A 27,690-nucleotide genomic window follows, 5' to 3' on the forward strand; every position below is an offset into this window, starting at 1 on the left:
TGTCTGTAAAGCATTCCCATGTTAAGCTTAACAACAGACATGTGGAGCGACTGCCTCTTCTCTCTCTCTCTCTCTCCTGCTGCTACTTCAATCCTGAAACTGCTTAATGATCAGCTGATCGGCTTTTCTGTCGGAGTCCGTCTCTCTTCTTTGTTTTTGGCCCATTTTGCACCAGAAAGAGGAAACCAGCGGCTGAACAACAGCAGCACATTTAACCTTGATAAGCTGTTGTTAGAATTTATTTAATATTACTTTCTACACCAGGATCATTTTCTGCGTAGCTGACGGCTGGTAACTGTGCAGGGGCGGATCTAGCAAAGTTTAGCCAGGGGGGCCGATGGGGCATGAACAGGGAAAAGGGGACCCAAAGACATACTTTTCTTTCTTATTCTCATTTAAAATGTCTAGCTTTTAATAAATAATTATCTGACTCTTACACCCAAAGTTTTAATTTGATGTATAGAAGTCCATTACTGTATATAGTAACTGTTAAGTCTAATATACCCTAGTAAGCTATAGTACTTTTTCCTTTGTGAAAGTACCATCTGTGAATTCTGCAATTCTGTTGAAGAAAGATGTTGAATCTATTTAATTATTCTTGAAAAATAATTTATTTCTGTGCATTTCCCCCCCTGCATCAAATTAAATTTGATTACATCGATTAAGCATCATGAGGTGGAGGGTGGGGGGTGGTTCCCTATTTTTTTTTTTGCTGGGAGTTTGCAACCCTATTAGTTAGGTTGCTTAATATTTCTGCTAAGTACTCTTTAAAATACCAGAATAGGGAGGATGGTGCAGGTTTAGTTTATTAGATTGATCAGTGTTGCTGAACTATGACATATTTTGGACACAGTGTATTTTTTACATACAGGTATAACAGAATAGCTTTAGTGTTGTTATTTATTTAAACTTGGGTATAAACTTATACAAAATGCAGCAAGATATTAAAAAAACGTTTTGATTAAAAAAAACACTATATCGGATTCATATCGGTATCGGACATAAAAAAAAAGTGGTATCGTGCCATCTCTAGTTATTAGTAGTAATAATGCTTTTTTTTGTAGTTTAGAGTTTTTAGAAGCCTGACATGCTAAACATGTGCCTTTGCTGCAGGGAGACACTTGTTCCACTTGGGCAAAGAAATAAGTGAGCTTCACAGAGAACAAGAAGGCCTTTCCTGTAAAACACACCAGTTCGTGTGGTTGGCTGTTACAAATAAACCTAATACAATTTGAATATTTTCAAAGTACATTTCTATTTTCTTTCTGTTGCACTTAGAACAGTTATGAGGTTTTTTAAAAAAAATATAATTTTCAGCTCACTTTACAGGAATTTCAACAAAATTGCTACAAGCTTCAGGCCTGTTTTAATTTTTTACCCGATGTGGGGAATGACAATCAGGCAGTATGTAGGTCAGACTTGCTGAGCGAAACAGACACTACTTAAACTGTACTTCCACAAAAAAAAGCTGCCTTTGCCTTTGGACCCTGCTACTGAGCATATGTTCTCTCTAGCTGTTTGTCATCTATCACAGCCTGCCTGAGTATTTAATGAACACGTGATTCATCTGTTACACTGTCAAACTAAGCTCCATTTATTCTATCAGAGAAGCAGAATAAGTGTGATGGATACCAGCACGTGTGAGGCGATGAGACAAAAGACAGAAAGGCACACGATTTTAAAATAGCTAAATAAAACTTTAATAGGTCTAGTTGCAAATGTACATAAATTGCACAGCCACATTTTGTCAACACAAACTCCTCTGTACATTATTGTTTTGTCACTGTCGTCAAAGGAAGCAGAATCCAGCAAATACTTTATACTTTCAACATACTTACAAAAGTATTTTCTACAAGATAATAGAAAACATACAACATCTCTTACTTTATTTATAGCTTTATATTTCAATTCATCTTTAGTCGGATTGGCTGAACTGTGTGTGAAGAGAGACCTCATGGTTTCCTGATTTATAAAAGTAGACCATAAAAAAAACAAAACAACAACAACAAAAAACCAACACAAAACAAAACTGAAACATGAGGAGTCGAATTATAAACCAAAAACTGCAATGCCTCTTCTACTTGTATCTGTTTAAGAAGTACTGGTGGGATAAATGTGGCAAGGTTGTATCAGTGTAACTATTGTAAACTTCAAAGTGAGACTATGTGACTTTCATAGTTTAACAGCTACAGGTAAACTGCTAAAATACGTTTGTTTGTTTTTTTGCTAAAAAGCATGAGCTATTTCTTAATTCAGAATAGCTAATGCTATTAAGCTAGTTACTGGTACATATCTTACTAGTTGCTAAAATGCTAAGCTACATACTATATTTTTTAACACCAAAATTCCAAATAATTTGGTCAAATAACAAATATCCCTCAACTTCATGGTGATTTAGTGCCAGTGCAAAGCTACTGATCAGTACGGTACCTTTTTTGTAAAACTGACCTGCAAACATTAGCTAATTGTAATCTTGTGTGTTATATCTTTTATATATGCTAATGCCCAAACCTATGAAAGAAAAACTGTATCAAAGTTATTCTTAGTTACTCTATAAAATCTGCCTTAATGACATATTATCAAATTTATTTTTTTCCCTTTAATGGGCTCCATGTAAAGTAATTAGCCAAATAGTAGAGTTTTAAACAGTCGAGCATTTAGCAGAAATGCTAAGCTATCGAGCGCAACAGTGTCGCCCATGATTTTAATGGCTCTGGTTCCAGAAGTGAATTCCCATTCATTTTCTCCAGTGATGTTTCAGGAAATCCTTATATGAAGAGTTTTAAGCCTTGAACCAAGCCATATAACTGTAAAAAGATGATGTGGCTCAAAAAACACTGTAAAAGACTGACTGTACATAGTTACTTTTAAGAGTGAAAGAACTCCCAAATCTCAGCTTCCCCATCAAAGAGCTTTAAAAAAACAAAAAAAACAAAAAACTAAACTAAAACAAAACAACTAAAAAACAATTTGATCCTTCTTCCTTCCTTGATGGATAATACTTATTGGGTTATGATATATCTCATAATCAAAATCTCTGAGGAGAATATGAATGAGATTCTTACTTCCAGAACCCCACTGTTGACCTCTGTACTAACAGTAACACCAGTGCACCACAGTCTGAAAACAGACTCACTAATGTGCCTTTAACCGTAAAATGTGCCAAAAAATTTGCTAATGGTACCAAACAGTCAGCAAATGCTACCAATGAAAACAGTACGCAGCGTATTTATTGCTATCTAAATTGAAGAGCTGTTTCTACTTGTCAAAGTGACACAGTCTGACTTTCACCTATGCAGATATTTCTACAGGCGGTTAGACGTCGGGTGAGATGTGAAAAGTCGTGTGAACTCATCAGTCTGAGGCAATTTGGGGTCACAAGGAGGGGTCACATCGTTGAGAATCTCATACAAAATGTTGTGAATTCGCCATATCATAAAAATCCCTTACTTCAATTTTAAACTTTGCCACATTTTTAATCACCTGAAAAAACAACAACCAAAAAAAAAAAAAAGCTAATTACAAACATCAACCACTGAACGTAAAAGTGCATAGAGCTAGACTGATGAGAAATACAGGATTGTGCTTTTGAATCTCGAGACTGGACTCGACTTGGCCTGTAACCAATGAAGAAGTACATCCCAAGAGTCAAACTCCGACTTATTTTTTTTTTTTGGCTAGCAATAACACACTCTAAATACAAAAGAAACCAACAACTTTAAACAGAGAACACTGAAAGGTTAAATTTGATTGTATAGTTCTACCCAATGAGGACAGATGACTTGACTGAGCTGTTTCATATTTACAGTATCCATAATGGTACAGCAGAGTCTGAGCACAAGATACATTTACAAAAAGCTCTGTTAACATTAGGTAAAAATAGTGTGAGCATTTTATTTACACTATCCCAGGCTGCCCAGCCTTTTAATACACTCAGTTACACATCATATATTCACGTCATGTCTGAAAAAAGCCTCTCGTCATCATCATCATCACCATCATCATCGTTCAGCTAGCAATCAGAGAAAACAAATGGTGACGCTACTATTGGCTATAGAGCAAGGATGAAGCATGCGCGGCCTCACGCTTGATGTATAGTTTGTTACAGAGTGAGAAAAACAGCTACAAAAATATCCAAAATACAGAGATGGTTGGGATGGATGGAGGGATTAAAAGGACCAAACCCTGTGTTAAGACCAACTGTGAGTTAGCATCTTCACATTCAGAAGAACAAGATAAAGAAAGGTGGGAGTAAGAGGGGGGAGAAGGAAAAAAAAAAAAAAGCGAGACAACGATGATGTCACTGGGATCACAGTTTGGATGCAGCATACTTCATAACCACGGACAAATAAAGCATCGAGAGCGCAAAAAATGTCAGGACTGGGGGTGTAGGGGGCGCGCCTTGTAACGGCTCATCAGTCCAGTGTATAGTATGAGCGAGCGCGTTTAAGCGCATCTCTCAATAGCTCTTGTGCAACTAGAGAAAATCAGAAAAAGACCACGCACAGAACTCGTGATTGATAATCTTTGCCTTCAAGAGCAGCGATGAGCACCGGGTGAGACCAGATCGCTCCCGTCTCTCGCGCCGTATGTAAAGGGTTACGCGTCGTGGGATTACTCTGAAGGACGACCGAGGTGCTCGCGACTGCTCGGCAGCGTGGCCTCCCTCTCTCCAGGGCTCCAAAGCAAGCTACACGCGACAGTCTTTCCATCGGAAGAGAAGAAAAATAAAACTCAGAAATAAAGGGCTGCTTTTATATTTGAGATTATCAAATATAGGTATATGTGTGTATAATCTATAGAAGGAAAAAAAACTGCATACATCTATTTAAAATTTCATGAATATAGTATCACATAGAATTCATTTAGTTAAGTGTTTATAATACATCTGTAACACGTTTGTTTCTTTACAAATCCACAGTATGAGTTGTGCCAGTATAACTTTTTTTTTTTTTTTGTTTTTTTGCAGAAAAAAAGCTGCTGGGGAGATGTGGGAGAAAGTCGAGGTGTGTTCCTTACTTAAGGCCTTTCATGTACCAATAGCTGTTCGCAAAGTGCACTACATAGGGAAAGGAGGGGGGTGGGGAGGGGGTTGTTCAGGGGATGCTCAGGAACACACACTCGGCAGCAGAAAGGGAAACGTAGATTGTTTTGGATTAAAAATATCAATTTTCTTTTAATAAGCTCTTATTTGGTTCTTTAAAATAAAGCACTAGTAATCCTCTCGAGAAACTAAAGTGATAATCCTCAGTACGTGCTGTTGGTTTTGAAGTGGATCCACCTGGTCATCAAGAAGGACGAGAAGAAGAACGAGAGAGGAGGGTTGCGAGGGTGACCGTGTCTGGCGGTCGTCACTGTGTTTGGGTATATAGTGGTTCGTCCCAGGCTTTGACAGCGGCGTGAATTGTCCCAGCAAACTACGTGCGTCCATTGGCAAACAGCTTCGAGTTCTATATATACACACAAGCTCCGCCCCACCTCCTCTGGCCATCACCCTCATAAATGAAGGCCGTCTGGTGATCTGTCCGTCAGCGTTGAAGTTCTGCCTTTTCTGGCTGGCCCCTCAAAAGAGTGGCGCCCTCACTCCTACACTGTCTCCAACAAAACAAAACAAAAGAAAAAAAGGAAACGTCTGGCTTATAAAACAGACTCACGCACGCACACGCCTGCAGTCTCGCAGTCTTTCAAACAGACATGCATCCACGTATGCACGTAGACATCCACGCGCTGAACAGCTGTACACGCTCGGGCGGTCAACTCTCGCTCGGGGCAGACGCCGGGTCTTTCTTAGCAGTTGCTGCTGTTCCTAAATTCTCCGTTTTCCGTGATCTGCAGTTTGGTGGGGTTGGTGGGGGAGATGCCGTTGCGCGTCTGCATGTTGTAGCGCTCCTTCAGCTGGCTGAGAGCGCTCATCAGACGGGCGTTGGCAGCATCCAGTGATGCTATGCGCTTCTCCTGTGAATGCACATGAACACAGTAAGACCCGGGAAAAAATTCCAATATTACAGCTTCCTCATCAGTTGGAGGAGAAACGTGACGTTCTTATTCGTCCCCATCCTAACCTGCTGATATCTGCTCTACAACCAAGCTTTGTTAATGTCATGAGCTTGTTTTAAATGAGCGGTAAAGTGAAGCTGACACTGATGTGCAAACAAACTGCAAACTAACTGTCATGTTTATATTTTATTAAGGTTTAGGGTTAGATTGACATGGGTGTGGCTGCTTTGAGTGACAGCTACGTGCTAACTAGGCTGCTAACTGTCTGCGTAGGCTTCCCATCTGGATCGAGGCGCTTTATATTTTAAGGTAAAGACTCCAAAATAACAGAAAATCCCAACAATCAGGTTACACCCTGTGAGAATGCATTTGGCAACAGTTGGAAGGAAAAACTCCCTTTTAACAGGAAGAAACCTCTGACAGACCCAGGCTTGGGGAGGGGCAGCCGTCTGTGGCGACCAGTTGGGGCTGAGGGGAGGAAGACTGGCTATAAAGACCAAGACTGTCATTCAGTTTTAGTAGAAATTTTTTAGTTTGGTTTTTTGTATGCTATTAAGCATTTATTAGCATGTGTTTGTGTTGTGAAGCTGAAGACTATGGATGCAGCTTGCTAACTAAACTAGCATTGACTAACACCCTCGTCTATAAATATGGTGGTCTTTGGCTCCAAAAGACCAACCTGCCAGCAGCCAAATACGCTAATGCTGCTAGAGGCTTTAAAACACAAATCCACAAACCAGTGGGTAGAATCACTGTGATTATGTCCATCTTTTACATACAGTCTTTTGTTGTAAATGGCTAATTACAAACACGCCCCGTTCACGAGGCCTGACTGATCTCCTGTGGTGAAGTTTTAAGTGTACTCTGTGTAGTTTAACGCAGATAAAAACTGCATTTTAAAAAATACATCAACTTCCTGTCCCGGTCCACTAAAGCAGTCTTCACTCCCCGTCTTTGCAATGACCTTTTTTATTTGCCTTCTATCTGCGCTTGTGTACCGAGGCTGACAGTTCATTGCCTTACTGCAGCGCACGTGTTTGTAGATGCAAACTCTCATTACTGTGTGTGTGACAGAGATTATTTGCCAATGCATGTTTGCGTCTGTGTAAACATCAGTTGCATTTCTTTGTCAAAGACGCTGTGAAACACCTAAGCTACAAAGATGCAGATTTGCTCTTAATTGTGTGCTGGTGTTTGCACTTACAGCTCTAACACACACACAAGCAGGACGGTTTAATCCTTTTATACAGCCGGTAAAATTCATACCTGCACAATCATTCTCTGGTGACAGTTACAAACCCAACGACAAACATTCAAAATTCCTTAAAAATGCTCAAAAAGAACAGTTTTTCTTTTAAGTTAGATTTTCATGCAATTTTACACAAATATGAACCACTGTGGATTATAGAGGTGCTACATGCTGACAGACAACCAGATAAGACACTTTTGTTTTATAAGGAGGAGTGGGAGGGAGCTGAGAAATTCTGCTCAGCCATCCAAGCTTGTCAATGCCACAGCTAGACAGCTATGAATTAAACATCTCTTTGTATTTCAGTGACCCTTTGTTTCCTCATGTAGGAGAAGCAAGTGACAGCACATACAAATTTAAAACGCGCAGATGAAAAGTATCCACAAAGCCATACGCAGCCCGCGGTGGGGTCGCTACGGTGGGGTCGCTACAGTGGACTGACCTGTGCGTCGATGATCTTCTGTTTAGAGTCTACCACCGCCTGCATGTCAGAATGATCCTTCTTCAGCTCCTCCTCCACCGACATTAACCTGGGAAGATAAACAAAGACAGGGCAGAGTTAGAGGGGCTGTGAAACGCTGCATCCCAAAATACATCTCAGCAAATCTGCCTCTTCTTCCTCTTTTCCCCTGCCTGCTGATGATGCTCTTCATCTGGAGGTCTTTGTCGTCCTGCTGTCTGCGCAAGCGCTCCTCTGACTCCTCCAGCCGGGCCTGGTACTCCATCAGCACCTTCTGGGCCTGCTCGTCCTGACCCTTCAGACGGGCCTCGTACTCCTCCAGCTTCTGCACCGACGCCCGCAGTTTCTCTTGCAGCACCGCGATCTCCTGCTGGTACTGAACAGAGAAGCGGAGCGTTGAGGACACTCTCATCATCGCGTTTTGTTATCAACGTTATCATCAGCCCTAGCAGCGGGGTCCCCTTCTTCATTACCACGAGACGAGAACAAAAAACGGCAATCTCTCAATCAGACCTGGGACTGTGCTGCTTTGTGTTTGAGATGGAGTATAATTTTGGTCTAGAGGGAATTACTGTGGGACATTTTATATGGAATGTCATGATAGCACATTGAAAAACACTGACTGACATCACGGTGCATTTGAGGAGCCCAGTTAAGCTTTTATTGCCCCCCAAAATACTAAGTGGTGTTAGAAGGTTTCCAAAGGCAGCCTCTGTTCTGGATCTGAAACCAATGACCTACTGAGACATGTAACTGGCAAAAAGAAAGAAAAATCAAAGCAAGAGAGAAGGGAGGAAAAAGGGAATTTTGAATAAAGAGGAGGTGATAAGAAAAGGATGCAACCAGTGAAGCAGAGACTTCTCTTCAGCAAGTAGACTGCATATAAAAGACAGATGTAGCCACCATGACATCATATAGCTCTGAAACTTTTTCATAAAATTAACAGTGGGCTGTAAGCCCGTTTTCCCATACACTTATTTTTAAAATCAGACATGCTCAAAGTGGGATTCGCCCCCTGCTGGCGATTAGAAAGATTGCAGTTTTAAGGCTTATATTGGCTTTAAGACTCAGCAGCTATGGCCATCTTTAATACACAGCCTATGCGTCAGAGAAAAGGAAACAAGTAGAGGAATCAAACATTTTTTGATGTCTAAACAGTCTAAAGCTGGGATGGGCAACATTTTTGGCAACCTGCTAGTGACTAATTCTTGGACTTGCATCCAGTCGTTTTTGTCTAATGATTGCCGGTTGCCAAGGCAGTCACCAACCAGTCTTTAAGCCTGTGCGCTTAAAACATCAAAGATCACACACTGAGAAACCAACTACAAACACGACCTAACCCTGTGGACAGAACCTCCGACATTGCCATTCCTCAAGCCTCACTGCTAATTTATAATAATATAATTTTATTTATATTATGCCGTATCACAACAATAGTCGCCTTGTTTATATTATAAGGAAAGGCCCTACATTAATAAAGAGAAACCCCTCAATCAGATGAACCCCTATGTGCAAGCACAATCAGATCCAATTACAAAGCGAGGACTTCGCTCACTCTGTACCCGTTCACTCTTATTTACCCATGTCACACTACTGCTTTCCATGGGGATATTTTCCCCATCAGCCCTCTTGTTCCCAGCAGTACGAGTGACCTCCATAGATTCATCGGCTGCTCTACCCTTTTTCCACTTCTCTCTCCATCTCTGATATCCCAGATGTTCTTGTCACTAGATCCCCTGAGAACAAATGACATCTGCTGTATCTGAAGTTCCTTTGTTCTGTCCTCGGTCCCTGCACTGGTCTGCTTCAAATGCAGCAAACATCGACCCAATGTTTTCCTTATGCTGTCTTCTTACCGGCGTTCTCGCTTTCCATCGAACCCAAAGAAAATCAAGCAGCTGTAGCAGCTGTCAAACCTTTTCTGCTATCCACAGAAAAAAAAGAAAAAAATCACCTCCTTTCATCATCCTCTTCTCTCTCTGTATGTGTCGAAAGGGTTAGAACATTTGTTCAAGCAGCTATTTTGACACGTAATGTTTTGTTTTTGAATATTTATCGCCATGAAGATTTTACTAAAATATAACCCTGTGCCTTTGCAACGCAAAGCGCCGCTAAATATTGATGTATTTCAGCCAAAGACACAAAGAAGATCTGACTTATTTCAGTCATACTGTCTCCCTTTGCAGATGTGCATCTGATATTCAAGCAGGCTAAAAAAAATTAACACATATGAATATTGATAACACAGACCAGAAGAAGAGAGAGCTCGGGAAACAAAGGCGATCTGGACAGATGCATCTGTGCAAGTGTTGTCCTGATGTTACGCCTGATGGCATTCCTGGGTTATATTTCTATTATTGCTGACATCCGTGTAGCTCTCACAGGACAGTTAAGTCAAAATAGAAGCCCAACGGAAAACACTGGAAGGAGGTTTGTTCAATTTTGTGGTTTTTAGACTAACCAGCATAGTTAAAAACCAAGAGTCTGTTTTTGTAGGAGGTTTCTTCCTGTTAAAAGGGAGTTTTTCCTTCCCACTGTCGCCAAGTGCTTGCTCATAGAGGGTCATCTGATTGTTGGGGTCCTCTCTGTATCTTTATCTTGCAATATAAAGTGGCATGAGGTGACTGTTGTTGTAATTTGGAGCTATATAAATAAATCTGAATTGAACTGAATTTAGTATAATTAATGCAGCCCTGAAAAAAAATACATACTATAAATATTTTCAGTCCCTGAGTCAAAACGTTGCATCATTTCTTCCAGCAACTTTGAGCCCCCGTACTTTCTTAGGCAAGACCAGTTTTACAGTACTGTGTAAAGGTCTCAGGTCCTGTGTCAGGTCTTTGCTGGGTTTTTTCACCCTATTTCTTAAGGAGTTTCAGATACTGTATATCTGCTAGTAGATAGTTTTTAGGCCTTGTCCTCCACATCCAGTTAGCTCATTTTTTTAGGAACATATTGCACACCGTGTCGTTATATGATCAGGTTTGGGCTAGTGGGAATCACTGTTGGTGCAAAAAAATTCCATTTGTATCGTCTTTGGCATTTCATGTAGATTAAACTGAAGAAATTGGAACAAAATGATGTGTTTTTGCAACAGGCTGCGTATTTATGCTTGAATGAGTCATAGGTCAGTTTGGAAGCAAAATATAAACAAGTGACGGATGCCTCAAGACTTCTGCACGCGACTGTATAGAGATTCTCGGATGACTCTGCCATTGTGGGCTGTATCAGGGATGGACAGGAGGAGTACAGGAGTGTGGTGGACAGCTTTGTCGAGTGGTATGAGCTAAATCACCTACAACTTAACATCACAAAGACAAAATAACTGATTATGGACTTTAGGAAGCAGGCTCCTCCTCCTAACCCTGTCACCATAAGAGGGGCTGATGTGGAGATCGTTGAGGACTACCGGTACCTGGGGGTACGCTTGGACTGTAAACTATCACTCGGTGTTGGAGAGCGTCGTGTTCTTTGCAGCTGTGTGCTGGGGAAGTGGGGTGAAGACAGCTGATGCCAACAGGCTGAACAAACTGATTAAAAAGGCTGGTTCTGTCCTGGGTGTCAGACTTGAGAACCTGGAGGTGGTGTCTGAAAGGAGAATGCTAAAAAAGCTTCTTTCTATCATGGACAACCCCTCCCACCCCATGCATGCCCCCATGGTGGACCATCGGAGCAAACGCAGCCAAAGCCTCATTGCCCCGAAATGCAGAACTGACCGCCACAGTAAATCCTTTGTACCAGTGGCAATAAGACTGTATAACTCTTCCTCACTCTGTAGGTGATTTTCCTGAGACTATTACCAATGTTATTCTGTTCCCTTTCAGACTGTGCACCACTAGCACTTTATACAGCCTCTGTAGGAATTATATCTCACTTATCTTAACTGCACTACTGTATAGCTCTGTGTAAATAATCATTCTGTACATACGATAATTTTTAACCCTACAACTGTTTACAACTTGCACAGTTCCCATTTCTGTATAGCTGTATATCTCAGATTTCTGTAAAGTTATTTATTTCATATTCTGTATAGTTTTTCATATTTATATCCTGTTCATAGCCTGTACATAGCTTGTACTCACTACAGCCTGTACATACTTATAGTTATAGAATATTCACAACATACTTCATACCGTGTACATTATAACATACCATAATAGACCCATTTCTGTAATATACTCACATATCTATATTATTGCTAATATATATTGTAATATATCTATATCACTAAGCACTTCTGGATGGATGCAAACTGCATTTCGTTGCCCTGTACCTGTGCATGTGCAATGACAATAAAGTTGAATTCTAATTCTAATTCTAATTCAATATTACCCAACAGTACCTTATTGAATATTTGTTTCATCCCCCATCATATGCTGCTACTCCCTTTATTCTATTGCACAATACTTTGGCACTTTGTAGAATCGCCTGCACTGACAGTTAAGTTATTTATTCACCAGGATATAGTTATATATATTACTTCGTTAGAGTTATTTGATACTATGTCTTGCACTATCCTACTGTATATTACCGTATACTACTATTCTTACTGTATATATTGTATATCTTATTCATCTGTTCCTCTGTCTCTCCTGCTGCTTTGAGCATGTACATGACAAAAGAATTTCCCTCGGGATAAATAAAGTTATTCTTATTCTTATAGCATGTGAAACTTTAAATCTACATTTTTCGACCAAGCTGATGTTCTAACCTACTTTTCCTTCTGTGTCAAAATCATTTTCAGGTGCTGGGGGGAGTGAGCATTGAGTGATCCTAACAGGAGAGATTCATTAATCAAATTGATTAGATACTCACACTACTAACTAGATTGCCAGGATACCGTTGACACAAATTAAATTAACCATCGAGAACAAAATGAGCACAAAATGTAAACGTATCTGTTATATTGAAACACACACTGTGCAGGTAGTCAGCAAACGCTCTATTTAAGTAAAAATACACGTAGCATTTATTTTTTACATGGGTCTATTATGTCCGTATAGTGAAGACTGTATAGACCATTAGCTGCAGGAGCGTCTAAGCCACTCTCGAACGATTCCTGTCTTGTTAGCGGCTCTGCTATTTTAAGGTGGCTGTGGCTTTCTTTGTTAACACTGAAGTTATTGCCTTCTTTGGTCGCTCTCCCTGCCGGGGCTGCTGGCTTCCATAACGCACGAGCTACGCCGGAATGACAGGTTTGTATTCATCATGGATTTACAAAAAAATACATAAAGAAAAAGAAAAAAGAAGAAGGGTGGGTGGGACATGCGACAAGCCAACCAAAGAATGGAAGCTGAGAGTGAACGGCTGTAAAGGTAGCTCAGCAGAGAAGCAGCGAACGTAGGCAGAGGAAGCAGCAAAAAGCCTCTTTATGTCCCCGTCTCTCACACCGATGCAAGCACACACAAGCTGCAAGACGTCTGTGTGGATGCTGCATGTGGATACACACACATGCACACGGACACACCTGGTTTGGACAATAAATTCTGTGTTAAACATAGCCAGAAAGGATTAAGGGGACATTTTTTTGGTTTTTTCTGGAGGTGAAGGGAGATTTTAACTCTCACACACACTTCATTTCTAGTTATTTTCAAAGTTTAGCTTTTTAAATGTGACAGAACTGCATAATAATATATACTCTAATATTCACAGCTTTTCGGATTTTACTAAAAAGCCTAACGCATTCATCAAGAAAATGAGATTAATGAAGCCGCTGCTGTCAGCACTGGAGCTTGTTGATATTCTTGCCTGCTATATTTAGCTTCACAATTATTTGCTCATGATAACTACCTCCTGCTGTAGCTATGATTTTCCCGCAGCTGCATAAATGTCCAAAAACATCGCAGATAAACAGCTGGACTATCACCAAAAAGTCAGTTTTTTTCAATTGTATTATTTTGCACAAAATGAAGCCATTTCCCTTACTTTTATGTTGGAAATATGCACACTGTGGCTTTTTGCTGTGACAATTTGGCTCAGAGACAAGGGCAAAGTTTAAATAAGAAAATAAAACCCCCAAAATAAAGAAAAAAAATCGTGAGGTAATTGAGTGTAGAAGGGGGGCTTTTCAGGAAGGGAAGTGTGTGTGAGTGATAAAGAAAAGAAAGGACAGTTCAGTGGGGGGTGTCAGGGCTGAAGGTTGTGGTGGTTTGTGAAAAAGGAGAGGGGAGGGGGGGTGCTGGGGGTAGGGGGTCGGATGGCAGGTTACCTTCTCCACCTGAGTTAGATCCTCTCTGTTTCTCAGTGACTCGGGCTCCATCCCCTCATGGTCTAAAAACTGCACATTCATATTCAATAGCCAGGCTGCTGTGCGGTCCAACGCACTGGGGTTCACTGGGGAGGGGGCCTAGTAAAACCAACACAAAACACACACACACACATACACACACATACATGAGAGCAAGTGACGAGCAGGAGGGGAGAGGGGGAGGAGGGAGTTTGCAATATCACCACAGAAACAACAGAAAAAAAACAAAACAAAAAAAACAAAAGAAGCTTGAAATGCATCGACTCATCTGGACTGAAAGCAGCAGGTGGAATGGATACAGGCTCACGCAAACCTGTAGCACACGCTCTCTGAAGCAGGTTTTTAAACACGTGGGAGTGAGAGCAGCTATAGTGTCACACTGGCAGCGAGGGAAAGTAAACACTGTAAGATTCAATACCTGCGCCGAAATCTACCTTGAGGCACAGGCTAGCAGTCATGTAACATTACTATCTGCTGAGGTTTTTTGTTTGTTGTTGCTTTTTAAAAATAATAATAATAATAATTTTAGTCAGACACTCATTTGCATTTAAGCAGTTTGAGAGAAAACGTATCTGAATTAAACACGTCAAACTGCACATATTTATACATGTGATGTGAGTGAAACTTTACTAAGCTGTTGGCTTTCGTGTTCTCATTAATGATTCTTCACTATACTGTCCCACAGCAGCAGTAGCAACAAAACATCTACCGTAAATGTCGGGCTATAAGCCGCTACTTTTTGCACAAGCTTTGAACCCTGCGGCTTTTAGTCAGGTGCGGCTTTTCTATGGATTTTCCATGATTTTTGTGATATCGTAAGACGATTTGTTTTGTTTGTTCTGCTGTTGTACGGCACTACGTTGCCTGGCGGAAGGATCGGGATTCAAGAGTGGTATGTTAGTCACATGTCCGTCCGCCAGGCAACGTAGTGCCGTACGAAGTAGCGCGAAAAACAAACTTCAAAGTAGCGCTACGCGTTCAGCGGGAGTCGTGGATGATGAGCGGCGATAAACTTGCAAAAAGCAAGTTATGCTCAACTCCACCGGTGGATTCTGACAGCGTGGAAAAGTGTGAAAACATCCACGATCACCAACGGATTTTGAAGGGCTGGACTGCTGCATGATGGAGAGGAGGACACCGCCACGGCCCTTCTGAGGGTGTTCGACTCTGACACTGACAACGAGGATTTCTTTGGTTTTGAAAGTGACAACGAAGGAGAGAAGCGGAGAGTGGATGACGAAGCCATCCTGAGCCTGTTAGTATCCGACACTGGAGAAGAGGACTTTGGTGGTTTTAGAGCGCAGGAAGAAGAGAAAGATGGTGAATGACTGACTTTTCTTCTTGTTAAAGCTGTGTCACTGCACCTGAGCCTAAAAGGTAGGCCGAATCTATTTTCCTGGTGTGCTATAGGTTACTGTTATGTACTACATGTGCAAATATGTACCCATAACTTGTTTTTCAAAAATATTAATAAAAGGGGTGTGTCTCCAAACAGCCATCTCTTTCCTGACAATTCCCTTTGTGCATATTCTCTTACATATGATAAGTCAACATTGAAACACCTGCGGCTTTTAGTCAGGTGCGGCTAATGTATGTACAAAACAGGATTTTCCCCTGATTTTAGCTTGTGCGGCTAATATTCAGGTGCGCTTTGTAGTCCGGGAAATACGGTAATGTTATTATAAACTGTGCAGTCCATTTTCAGATATTTAGCATGGCTAAGGAAAGAAAAACATAAGGATTCATCTTTTGGTGCCATGTGTGTAAAAGTCAGATAATTGAGGAACACAGATCAGGCATAACGTTGTGACCACTGACGGGTGAATAACACTGATTATGTCTTCATCATTTTGTTGATGTGTTAGCAGCAGAAAAAAATGGGCAAGCATGGGGACTGGGTGTTCCCAGTGTGCGGTGGTCAGTATCTATCAAAAGAGCTCCAGTGAAGGAACAGTGGTGATCCAGTGACACGGTCATGGGCGACCAAGGCTCACTGATGCGAGCATCAGAACTGGACCACGGAGCAATAAAAGAACATGGCCTGGTCTGATGAGTCAACATTTTCTTTTACATCCCCAGGTGAGTGTGCATCGCTTACCTGGGGAGACACCTGGCACCAGGATGCACTATGGGAAGAAGGCTAGCTGGAAGAGGCAGTGTGGGACACCTTGGGTCCTGCCATCCATGTGGATGTTACCACCTACCTAAGCACTGTTGCAGACCATGTGCACTCTTTCAGATGAATAATGCGCCCTCTACAAAGCAAAAATAGTTCAGGAACAACTTTGAGGCGTTGTCTTGGCCTCCAAAACCTCGCCCCAGAACTGGACAAAGAAGTATCCACAGAGGTCCCACCTCACAGTGTACGGGACTCAAAAGATCTGTTGCTAACATCTTGGTGCCAGATCCCACAGCACACCTTCAGGAGTCTAGAGGGGTGCAAGCTTTGAAGGGTCAGGGCTGTTTTGGGAGCAAAAAGTGGACATAATGCAGATGGTCATAATGTTATGCCTGATCGGTGTATTTATAGCTGGACCACAGTCGCAAAGTGACTGATAAATATTAGCATTCCTAGAGCTACACTCCCAGCCTGGAACTTAATGCATCAATCCATCAATCTACACACACTGGTATTAAAGTCGTCTTGCTTAATGATAGCTGTGAGTGAGCCCTCTACAAATTCAATTTGTTAGTTTTTGTTTTGCTGCTCTCATTAATTCAGTCAGTCTTGGGGCGATACTGTAGACTTTTAGCACACTGGGGAGAGCAAAGCATTACAGCTATTATGCAGATGTTCTCCCCTTCAGCCAGTTTGCCTGGGGCAAAAATTGATTAGTGTTTCTGATTACACCCCAAAGTCCTGACTTTCCAATAATGACTTTGCAATTTACTGTAACTGTTTGTATCCACGAGCTCTGTTTCCCGTTGTCTGGAGAGAGCACGTTTGAGCACATACTGCTCGTTAATAAGATACTAATTGTGCCTCCGCCACCCTCGTTCTCAACCCATTAAACGTAACCAGTAAAACAGTGGTGAGGTGATGAGCTGCCTGTATGCAAATTACTATTATTACATGCACAGTGACTATAGTTCATTAGGGCACAATGTGCAGCGTCTGCGAGCACCCACGCAGCCCGTTTTGACGTGCATGACATAAATGGGTGTTCTGTAACAGCAACTTTGTATATTACTGTAATTTAAAGTGATTAAATACAGTGAGGCAGCTATAGCTGGCTGTGCTGAAGATTGCTCACATGACCGAGTAGTTGTGCATTTTACGTTTGCAGCTCGCGCTGCATGCAGCGGTACCTGTTTGTGCTGAGCCCTCTGCTTGGTCTCAGGACTGTCGCCTTTGGAGGAGGAGGACTGCTGCCGTAATCGAGCCCCGCTGCCGGGCCAGTCGGGCGATGACGTCATCATGCTGCCGGAGGAGGGCCGGGGGTAGGGTCCGCTGTTGAGCGGATTCGGTGGGGTGCGGCCACGAGTAATGTTCTGAGGTGGCGGTTGGTCTATTCGCCTCTGTGGGCCGGCGCTGTTCTGCCTGGGGACGCCGGGCTGGTGCGGTGTTTCCGTGAGGGACAGCTGCCGGCGGTTGAACTCCCCAGAGCGCCTGGTGTACTCGTCCCCGCTGCTCCCCCCGCCCCCTCCGCCGTGGTTCAAGAAGGAGTGCTTGCCTCCTGCTGGCCCGTCCTCATTGTTGCTATGGGAACTCACCGAGCTGTGGCACTCTGAACCCGAGTCGTTCAGTCCCCTCGGGGACACGGGCAAGCAGGCCGCCATCTGGTAGACAGGGTTCTGGAAGGACAGCGGGGCTAGCAGCTGGGCGGGTCGGCCAGGAGTGCTTTCCGTGCCTGGGGTGGTGGGGGTCTGGCCTGGCCGCCTTATGGTGGGACCTCCGGGGATGTTGCCTTGTGAGGTTATGGCTGACCAGCCTGCCCCGGAAGCTGGGCCTTCACCCAGAGCATCTGAGGAGCCAGGAACTGTGCCACCATCCAGAATGCGGGGGTCCTGGAGGTCTACCATGGACAAGCTCTTGCTGCCATTGGCCATGCCCAGGTCTGGCTCATTCGTCTCAGAGTAGCTTGAACTGCGTGCAGGGGAAGGCTGGATAGCTGAGTTCCTTGTCACGAAGAACAGATCCTTATTTTCTGGTGTGGGTGATGGTAATCTAGTGAAGTCGACCAATCTGAAACAGAGGCACATCAGAAGCCATAACGATAACCATCCATCTACGTCAACATGAGGTCAAAAAGAGCAAAAATAAAATGTGTCTTAAAGTATCCACAAAAGTGGATCCAAGTGTTAAAATGGGCTAAAACCACCTAATCACAACAGACAAATGTAATGTAATCTAATCAAAGAGAATCCAATAAATCAATCTTTTAGGAAAACACGATTTGTTTCAGCCGTCCCCTCACATTTCTTCTGATAGCAGATGGAGGCTTCACTGCCAGAAGACCATTACCTTGACAGATGTGACTTATCTTCCAATAATCTCTATCATTCACATCACGCTCCTCTCCTGCTCTCGGTGTCCTTCTCCCAGCGTTCCATTATCTTTCCCTCCCTTAACTCCTTTCTCCTCTTCATTCTGCTCATTCGCTCTCCTTTTCTAAACCTTGACACATTCATCCTATTTTTTGGTGGATGAGAAGCAATTAAGACAGAATGGCAGCGAGCTCGTTTGAATTTCAGTCTCACAGTTCGCTCGTGAGGTTACACCACACACACACACACACACGAGCAAATAGTTATTGTGATAAAGTAACAAGAGCAGGGCTCTAACATCAGGTCATACAGGGACATCGCTTAATTAGTTCTATTGATCCAGATGCCTGATAGGCGTAATGATACCGTCTCTCTGACACTTCATGCTCCTCATCTTTGCCTGAGACGCTGGATTTTTTATTTTTTTCATTTGTTTGAGCCATTTTCTGGTGATGGTCCCTCTGCTTTTATGTTAATCTTTTCAAGTGTCACCTTGCCATTGTTCTGGCAGCGAGTGAGAGGACAAGGGGATAAGCGAGACAAGGTGCCGTCTGAGTGAGTATTCATCCACTGGAAAGTAAACAGGATTTCATCGGGCTGATGTAAACAAGCAGAGGTGACACTTTTCACTGTGTCGCTGCCTCACCTGGCAAACATTAGCACTCGGCAAAACTGCCAAGCGCGAGAAGACACTGACACTCAACTCTCATCACCACCTCAAGATTACGTGGCTCCGGAAATCAGTGAAGTTTGGAATTGTGTCCTATCCATAGACATTTGTGTACGATTTTGTCACAACTGGCCAACACTTAGAGAGTTATGGCCCAAAAAACAACTAGTTTTTTGTAGGTTTGACAACTTCAATTCAACAGAGAGCCTCTCTGCAATATTGTATCGAGAAAGGCTCACAAATATCGATATTTTATTAAATAAATGAAAATACTCTTCAAATACTATGAAAAAGATGGCTCATCTCATGTACCAGGGTCCTGTGATAACATTAGCCAAGCAAACTTGCAATAAATCGGCTCAAAGTAAAACTAGTGCACACACTCACATTGATAAAACTACATCCTGATTCAGAGCAAGCTAATATCTTACTCACACAAGTAAAAACACACATGTCAACCTTCTGGCTGGTGAATATATTTCATTGTTATATTCTGTGACCACATGACAGTTGCACAGGTCACCTGGTACGAGGCTTTCTGCAGACAGTCCCACTCTGACGTGAACCGACTGCAAATAACTGCTGTTTCATTTATAAATGCACGCAGATCACCAACATGTTGCCATCAGTCTGAATGAGTCTTTGTCAATAAGCACAACATGAGGGGACTCGACTCAAGTGGCTGCTAGCTGCTTGTATTGTGGTTATATTCCTGTGGAACAGAAAGGTTACTGAGTGCAAATGTGAATTTCTATTAAATGCAACTTGCCTCTGTAGAAGGCAACAGATATAAGATTTACAAAAATGTTTTACAGTTAATTGTTGCATTACGAGAAATTGCAGACTGATATCAGACTGATATCAGTCTGCAAGTGACAGAGATTAGTTTCCTTCCAGCACATCTACTACCTGCAAGTAGCCCATCTCTCAAATCAATTCCAGACCCGACCTGTAATCAAATATGCCCAGAGCTGGCTGCTAGTGTTGGAGCTGGAGAAGATGTACATTATTAAAAACTGTAAACAAACTCAGACATGTCTGCGCTATATGTTACACTTAAGGGTATTCAGCTCTCTAAAAATTGAACAAATGTTCCAAAACGCTTCAAGTCTATATCATTAGGAGAAGGCTGAGTCACTGGCAGATCCCTTTTATTTATTTATTTTTAATTGTTCAGTGATGAAAGGACTCTTTCAGGACCACTTCGTTTTTTTCTGCGGCATAGATGTTGAGTGATTTTTCTATTTCTAGCAATTTAAACATGTACTAGCTGACTCTTTGGATACCACAACGGTGTGGTGAAATATACCTCAGCTGCACAAACATGGTATTTTTTCAGCACTTTTTTCGCATTTCTCTTTTTAGAAATTTGAGTGTATTTATATTTTAAAATGTCTTACCCGGAAAGGTCATTGTCTATGACCATCTTCTGCAGGCCGGTGGAAATGCTGCAGACTGCCTCAGCAGGAGGCGAGCCCATTTGCTCGGAGGACTGGCCGGGTGTCATCTGGACACTGGACGGGTTAGACAGAGCTGTGTTCACCTCTCGCAGGATCCTGGGCAGAGGACCCAGCTTAGAGGCTGCACTCTGCAAATAATAATAAGAAGTCAGAATTAAATGTAATCCATGTTAAATATTGCTCCGGACCACTTCAGTGGCAGCGTTAATTCAATTTTATTTAAAGTGCAGTTTGTTTGAGTTTGTAATTTGCATATTTCTGAGACATTATTTCCCCCACGCCACATCGAATAATTAAACTGCAGTCTGATGGACAGGGGGTGGGGTTCAACCAGACTTTGATTTCTGAATTATTGAAAGGGTTAGGTAGAATGATCTACAGTAAGAAAAAAAAACATCTGCTACCACCAGCTTCCCATCTGCTACCACGGCTAATGGAAATGTCCTTATAAGCCCAGAACATGCCTCGCCCCGGCCTCAGTGTGTTCTCCCCCGGCGCACTGTTTATGTAATGCCATCATAAATTACTGATGATGTAGGATAAACATACTGATCTACACTAGAGAGATGAAATCCTGAGCAGCAGGATCTCACCTTTAATCAATCAATAAAAAAAAATAATTTAAAAAAAAATCAATAAACCAATAAATACGGCTTTGTTGTGGGTTTTTACTTCCACCCTTGTGTTTTAGCGCAAGCTAATCTCGTCTGCTTTATATCTGCTTCCCTCTCTCTGTGCTCACATATGCTGGTCTTTCAATACAGCCAAATTTCCAATAAATCTGCTTTTATGTACACATTTTTCCATGTCAGTCAACAGAAGGACTATGAAATATTGACTCTAATGTGGCCCATTAACTGCGCGTTAACCTGTCGTCACGAGCCATTTTTCAGGCCGCCTGCTCAGCTGTGGTAAAGTCCTGATTTTAAGTTTAAATCAATGGCCGTGCTGTGATTTATGTTTACATCGGAGAGTCATCACTCAGGAAGAAATTTCAAAGTGACAGAATGTTTCATTCATGTCTGATCAGCTGCCATCCCCAACTCAATATGCTGCGCTGCTCCCATTAGCGCTTCTCCCTGTCACTCACGGATCTCTTCCTGAAAGGGGCAGCGGCACATCAGCTGCGTTTGCTCCCCTTTAGGCAGATCACCTCACCCTATCCTCTTCTGTTACACCGACCATCTGCATGTCCTCCTTCACTTCTTCCGTCTGTGTCCTTCCCGTTTTCCTCCTCCCTGGCAGTTCAACGTCCTTTGTCCAGTTTCTAATCATGTCCATCCTGGCCACTACTAATGAAAGTCTTAACACCTCCAGCTCCACCGCCTGTGTTTTTGTCAACGCCATTGCCTCCAAACCGTAAATCACAGCAGGTCTCACAACTGTCTTGAAAACCTTCCCTTTCACGGCTATGCTTCTGTCACAAATCACCCCTGACACCCATCTTTGCTCACGCCACCCTGCCTGCACTCTCTTCTTTGTCTCTCTTGCGCAGACGGCTGACCACACACAGATCTTGATGGACAGCTAATGACCAACATATTTTTAAGTACCTGGTCCATCTGGGAGACCACCTCTGAAAGAAGGGAGTGCAATGTAGAGAGCTCCCTGCCGAGGTCAATGTAGCCCTCAAAGCCCGCTGTGTTGGAGATTGTCTCTGGGTTTGAGATTTCTAGCAGAAAGCGCTGCATGTTGGTCCACTCGTGCTCCAGGAACTGGTTCATGAAGGACATGTATTCTTCCTTGTTACCAAATCTGTTAGGAACAGGGGCAGGAAAGAGAAACGGGGGAAAAACAACGTAGCAGAGTTTTAAGTCCACAATTCTACTCTAACAATAGAAGGTGTTTTCAAAACACACAACAAAAGCAGAAACTTACTTGGTGAAGTTTGCCAGGTTTTGCGTGACTTTAGCAATGAGCGTGAGCGTGCGTGCCGTGCGATCGTCGGGATACTCTTGCATCAAATTGAAAAGCGAGGGGGACATAATGGCCGGACAGAGAAACCGCAGGAACAAGGAAGCGCTGATCAAACGCTCGCTGATGTCCGGTCGACCTCGGTTGCTGCATTCCTGCCGCCACGATGCAAAAACCTCTTTGAGTTCTCGTGGAAAGACACTGTTGGCGATTAGAGAGAGGAGAGAAGTTACTCTCTGAGATCCAAATGTAGACTTTCAGACAAGGTAGATGGCTGCCTCTCCCTGAGCCTGGTCCTCCTGGAGGTTTCTTCCTGTTAAAGGAGAGTTCTTCCTTCCTGCTGTCACCAAGTGCTGCTCAAAGCTAATCGTCTGATTGTCGGGGTTTTTTACTCTGACACTGTAGGGTCTTTACTTTAAACTGGTGTTATATAAAGAAGACTTCATTCCCGGCACTTGTGTACTTGATATAATAATGCATATTTTTGTATGGTATTAGTATTTCATATTACTGTCTATGCTGCTGGATGTAGCAAGGTTGTAGGCTGAGTGAACATTAATCATGAGGTTCCTTCATCATGTGATGCGTCTCCTCCTCTCAGCAGGTTCTTTAAATCATTGTTGAGCTGTTGCTATAATCACACTTAGAACAACAGTTGTTTGTATTTACATATCTGGCAGCTGCTGCTACATTGTATAAAACTTAATTAAAAGCCCCCTCAGTAGCAGTGTTTATAATACAAAACGATGAAGCCTGGATAAAAGTTACAATGCGTGCACACTGGAGACACTTAAACACACTTTTAAACAAGAAAAGCTCCAGCATTCACCAGTATGAGTTGATGATTTTGCAGAAGGCTAGCTCACAGCACATCCTCAGGTTGCTCTGGTGTTCTGGCAGGTCACCTGACGAACACTTGGATGGATCGACCTCACAGTTCTCATCCGACTCGTACAGAGCTTTGATGAACTCGCCTACAAATTAAAAAACAAAAAGAGTTAAGGAATATATTTACTTATATGTTTCCTTGTTGATATGTCATATAATCAGTTGAGCTCTCAAAGACAACAAGAGCCGTCAGACTCGCACAACCCAAACAAGGTCGTGCAGAAGAATTGCGTAAAGGAAAAAAAAAGGCAACAACACATAAAAGTAGCGAATTTGAAGTTTGGCCGTGGTCTGAGATTTTTATTCCTCTCTAATCAGTGTGACTGAAAATGGAACAGCAGCGTCTTGAGTCTCTGGTGGTCTAAAAAGGAAAGCTTGGCCGTCCTTGTGCTACCCTGGGTCCAGTGACATCAAACGGTTAGCCAGACGTCAAACAATAAAAGCAACGCAGTGATGCATCATTTTCCAGACCTCAAATTCTGTCTGAAGTCAGCCAAGTGAAAGGCACGCAAGGAAACAAGCAGCAATTTGAAGACAGCCAGAAAGAGACACTCATGTGGACAAGAAGAACACAAACACTAGCAGAATACCATAAATAAATAAATAAATTAAAATCTAAAGTTTTAAAAATAGGTGCCAGAAAGGCTGGGAGCCATTTACAGATTAGCTTCTGCTGCTTTGTCTCTTCTCAGAAGAACATTTTTAGAATATTTTCTCCTCGACCGTCTCTGATTTGAATACAAATTTTAATGTCCAAAGCTTGAATTTATATAATGACCGCTGTGAAAAATATCTTTCAAAGCCATTTCTTTTTTGAAAAACGGTCCATTGAGCCCATTCAAGCCATATTTTTGCACAGTGACATTCATCAAAGGCAAAGTTTAAACATTAACATCTCAAAAACAATTAAAGATGAAACCCTGACATTTTCACTGGACTCTCTTGAAATATTCAGTCAATAAATTTAAAAAAATGCAATTTTCATTCATCTTTGATGGTAAAATCTGACCAAGAAAAAATTAATTATGATTTATTTTGATTTCAAAATATGCACATATTTAACTAAATTATTATCTGATAATTACATTTAGTTCTATTTAGTTCTATTTGGACATTCTATTTTTTTTCCTGGTACAACTTGTCATATTTCTTTAAAATGTTTGAGCTATTCATCTTGAAACGTTGCCTCTGATTTCAATGTGTGGAAAAAAAATACTGCAAGTGTCTCGAGGGGCAAAAAGCTAAGATTTCACAGCAATCATTACATAAGTCCAAACTTTGGACCATAAAATATTAACGAAAATTGGAGACGGTCGAACAGAGGGCCCATGTTGGGATGGAATGACCCAGTAATCGATAGAGCCTGTATTGCAATTTCACCCTTTAACAGAAAAACACCGTCTTTCTCTCTTATCGTCCACTCTGAGGGAAAAAAAGAGACTTACAGTCAGCATGAGTTTCACTGTTATGGCAGAGAAACTGAAAGGCATGATTCCCAATAAGGATATTAGAAAGCGTGGTTTGGCGGACGTATACTTAAATGTTAGATAGAGGAGGAAAGGTCCACCTGCTTGATACTGTGCTAATTATGTTATGTCCTCAGCCTGTTGCTTGTCTCTTACTTGTCTTTTCCTTATACCAACTCTATTTTCCCGTACCTTATCACCTGCCTGGCCACCTCTGCTCCCTCCCCTCTTCCCACCTGAGGCTCCGTTCTCCACGTGCCACTTTTATAAAGCCACACAAACAGCCATCAGGCCACTGCAGGGCAGCTTACAAGCTCACCTGGTGATATTCGCCCTTTACTAATATTTACTATAACACTGCTCTTAATCCTTCCCAACCTGTGTCGTGTACGCTCCGCTTCGACGTTAGAAAAAAGGTCGGGGGATAAACAGACATCAGAGGAAGTGTCTACGTGCAGGAGAAGAAAGCTCCCTTTCCAATCACTAACCGAGGGCATCGTGCAGGTACTTCTGTCCCACCAGTTTGAGGTATTCCTCTATGGCCTTTGTAGCCAGTGTGTTTTCTCTGAAGATGAGGTGCTCGTTCTCCCCGCAGCGGTCCACCTCTGACATCATTAAATCTGTGAGGAAGTCCTACAGAAAAAAAACAAAACAGGACGAGCACAAGGTTAATAACTGTTATTCTCAAAACGCATGCACATAATGAATGAGTTGATGAAGATGTCTGTCCAATTATACAAAGAGCTGAATCGTGCAAGAAGGTGAGAGCTTGGAAGTAAAAAAGCTAAACAGGAAAAACGAATGACAGTGCATAATGGAAATTCAGTGTAATGGCCATGAAAACAAAATGTGTCCTCAGGGGAGAGTTGGTGGTGGCGAGAAAAATAAGAAGGCCTGGACTTGAATACAGTTTCATCTGATTCATTTTCACCCACTTCCTAAAGAAGCTGCAAAACAAAGCAAAACAGGATATTGAGTTCCTCTCTCCCTCCACCAAGTCCAGCCTTAAAGTTATATTTGTTCTTTGGGCAGAGCACTAAATGCCATCACAGCTTTTGAGATGCTCCAACTCACTGTTAGAATTAGGATCTGTTGAAAAAAAACCTAATTCAAATTAAAATGATTGGTGCTTACATGGTTACATTCTGTTTTTAAATGTTTTCTGCTATAAGTCTCATTCACACAGTGCTTAACTTGTACGTCTAACATTCACAGACACACACTGGACAGGAGGAGCCGTGGATCCATCGACCTCCTGATTGGTAGACGACCTGCTTTACCACCTGAGCCACAGCCAACCAAGGAGATTAGATCGTTCCAGGTCCTAACAAACCCCAGAGTTGTTTGCTTAAGGTGAAAATGTGATCCTACCTCAATCCAACTCAATTACCAAGTGTGCTTTGCATTCCAGGATGTGGCAGAGTACCACAGATATGCACTGTGGACAAAATGTCACAACTACCTTCTACAATGAATTAAAATTGCACAGATTTATTCCAAATGCTTGAAGTAAATTCTCTGTGTCCAGACTAGTCCAGAACACGGCAGCTTCTTCCTGTATTTCCTTTTGTTACTCCTGCCTCAGACGTATCTGGCCGATAAGCGGACCAAACGCTCTTGAGGTTTTTTTTGTGATCAACATTTTATTGATTTAAAACGGGGTTGGGGGGGCGGGGGGGGGGGGGGGGGGGGGGGTACAGACATATACAGGATGAGAAGATTTTCCAAGCGTCAACAGTCATGGGTCGAGCTTCATTTAATTTTGCTGTAGTATGTTCAAAACCAATAACACGGATAAGACATCGTCTCCAGAATGATTCCATACAAATGTCAGGACAGAACCATTGCTTTGTAATAGTCTTCTTTGCGGATGTGAATCCAGCGAACAACATTTTGCATTGCATTTGACGCTCTTGAGTTTTCTGTACTGAAGCTATCGGACTTCACTCTGTGTGAAATGAAACCAAACGCCATTGTAAAACTAACTATGGGTGTGTAAATGCCCTCTCAAGAAATGGGAAAAAAAACAGTCCCAAAAAGATTGATTTGTGACATTTCAGAGACAGAAATGGACGGGAAAGCAGCAGAGGGGGAACGACACACACACAATGGACTCAAACCGAGGCCCCTGCTGTGGCTTTCAGCATCCGGGTCACAAGCTCAAACAGGTGAGCCATAGCAATGCCTTTTAAGTTATACTAGCAAACTTCATAACAGACAGATCTTTTGTGCTCTAACACACTGAGGGAAGATGCTACATCCTGTTTACCAGCTAGTCAGGACAGTGACTTCTTTTAAGTGAAGCTGGTGTGATTAACTGTTTACAAAAACACTGTTGACCCAGCTTTAATGACTAATAGTTGGCTCATAACCTCACACGTATACAAGTACATTCAAGAAATCATATGAAAGACGTCGCCGTGATAAGTAATTTACCATTTCACCTTTTTCTCAGTGTGAAACGAGAAACGAGAACACGAATGTTGTCGTACTAAAATGAAGGCAATCAAAATAATTTCTTGTATCGACACGTACTTGGAATGCAACTGTGTATGTGCAAAAAAATATTTTCCACAGCTCTAATAAGGGGAGGCGTTTCCTTTACTTTCATTCATATGCACAGAGTGATCTCTGCACCTCGCATTCATGCAAAAGGAAGAGCAGCAAAAACAAAACATGGCTTGACTAGTTGTCAACAGAAGCTGTGACTTTAAAGCATCACATCAACTTTTTTTTAAAAGAAGCTTTTCTTCTTCATTTAAGGATTGATGGATGCAATATATGGACGGATGCTCTTTTTTTTAATCAATCTAAAAGAAAAAGCCCTTTCAATTCAAATCGATCAGGTACT

At 42.1% G+C, this 27,690-nt stretch overlaps 1 protein-coding gene across 9 annotated transcripts in view; it reads right to left on the reverse strand.

Moving 5' to 3' along the window:
* Positions 1 to 1,676: 1,676 nt before the first annotated feature.
* Positions 1,677 to 27,690, reverse strand: part of dab2ipb (DAB2 interacting protein b) — a 161,531-nt gene continuing 135,517 nt past the window's right edge. For 8 of the 9 annotated variants that reach the window (XM_026173343.2, XM_080304153.1, XM_080304155.1 and 5 more), the window contains 10 exons: positions 25,328 to 25,472; positions 23,315 to 23,459; positions 22,450 to 22,686; positions 22,125 to 22,326; positions 20,512 to 20,699; positions 17,263 to 18,139; positions 13,915 to 14,052; positions 7,880 to 8,082; positions 7,689 to 7,776; positions 1,677 to 5,955 (listed from right to left, as the gene is read on the reverse strand). In XM_026173343.2, coding sequence (XP_026029128.1) covers positions 5,788 to 5,955; positions 7,689 to 7,776; positions 7,880 to 8,082; positions 13,915 to 14,052; positions 17,263 to 18,139; positions 20,512 to 20,699; positions 22,125 to 22,326; positions 22,450 to 22,686; positions 23,315 to 23,459; positions 25,328 to 25,472 — 2,391 coding nt within the window. In that variant the 3' untranslated portion in view covers positions 1,677 to 5,787. The remainder of the gene's footprint in view (positions 5,956 to 7,688; positions 7,777 to 7,879; positions 8,083 to 13,914; positions 14,053 to 17,262; positions 18,140 to 20,511; positions 20,700 to 22,124; positions 22,327 to 22,449; positions 22,687 to 23,314; positions 23,460 to 25,327; positions 25,473 to 27,690) is intronic. The other variant, XM_080304154.1, reaches the window with a different exon arrangement.

This window comes from Astatotilapia calliptera, chromosome 7, assembly GCF_964374335.1.
Source record: "Astatotilapia calliptera chromosome 7, fAstCal68.1, whole genome shotgun sequence".
Lineage (NCBI taxonomy): Eukaryota > Metazoa > Chordata > Actinopteri > Cichliformes > Cichlidae > Astatotilapia > Astatotilapia calliptera.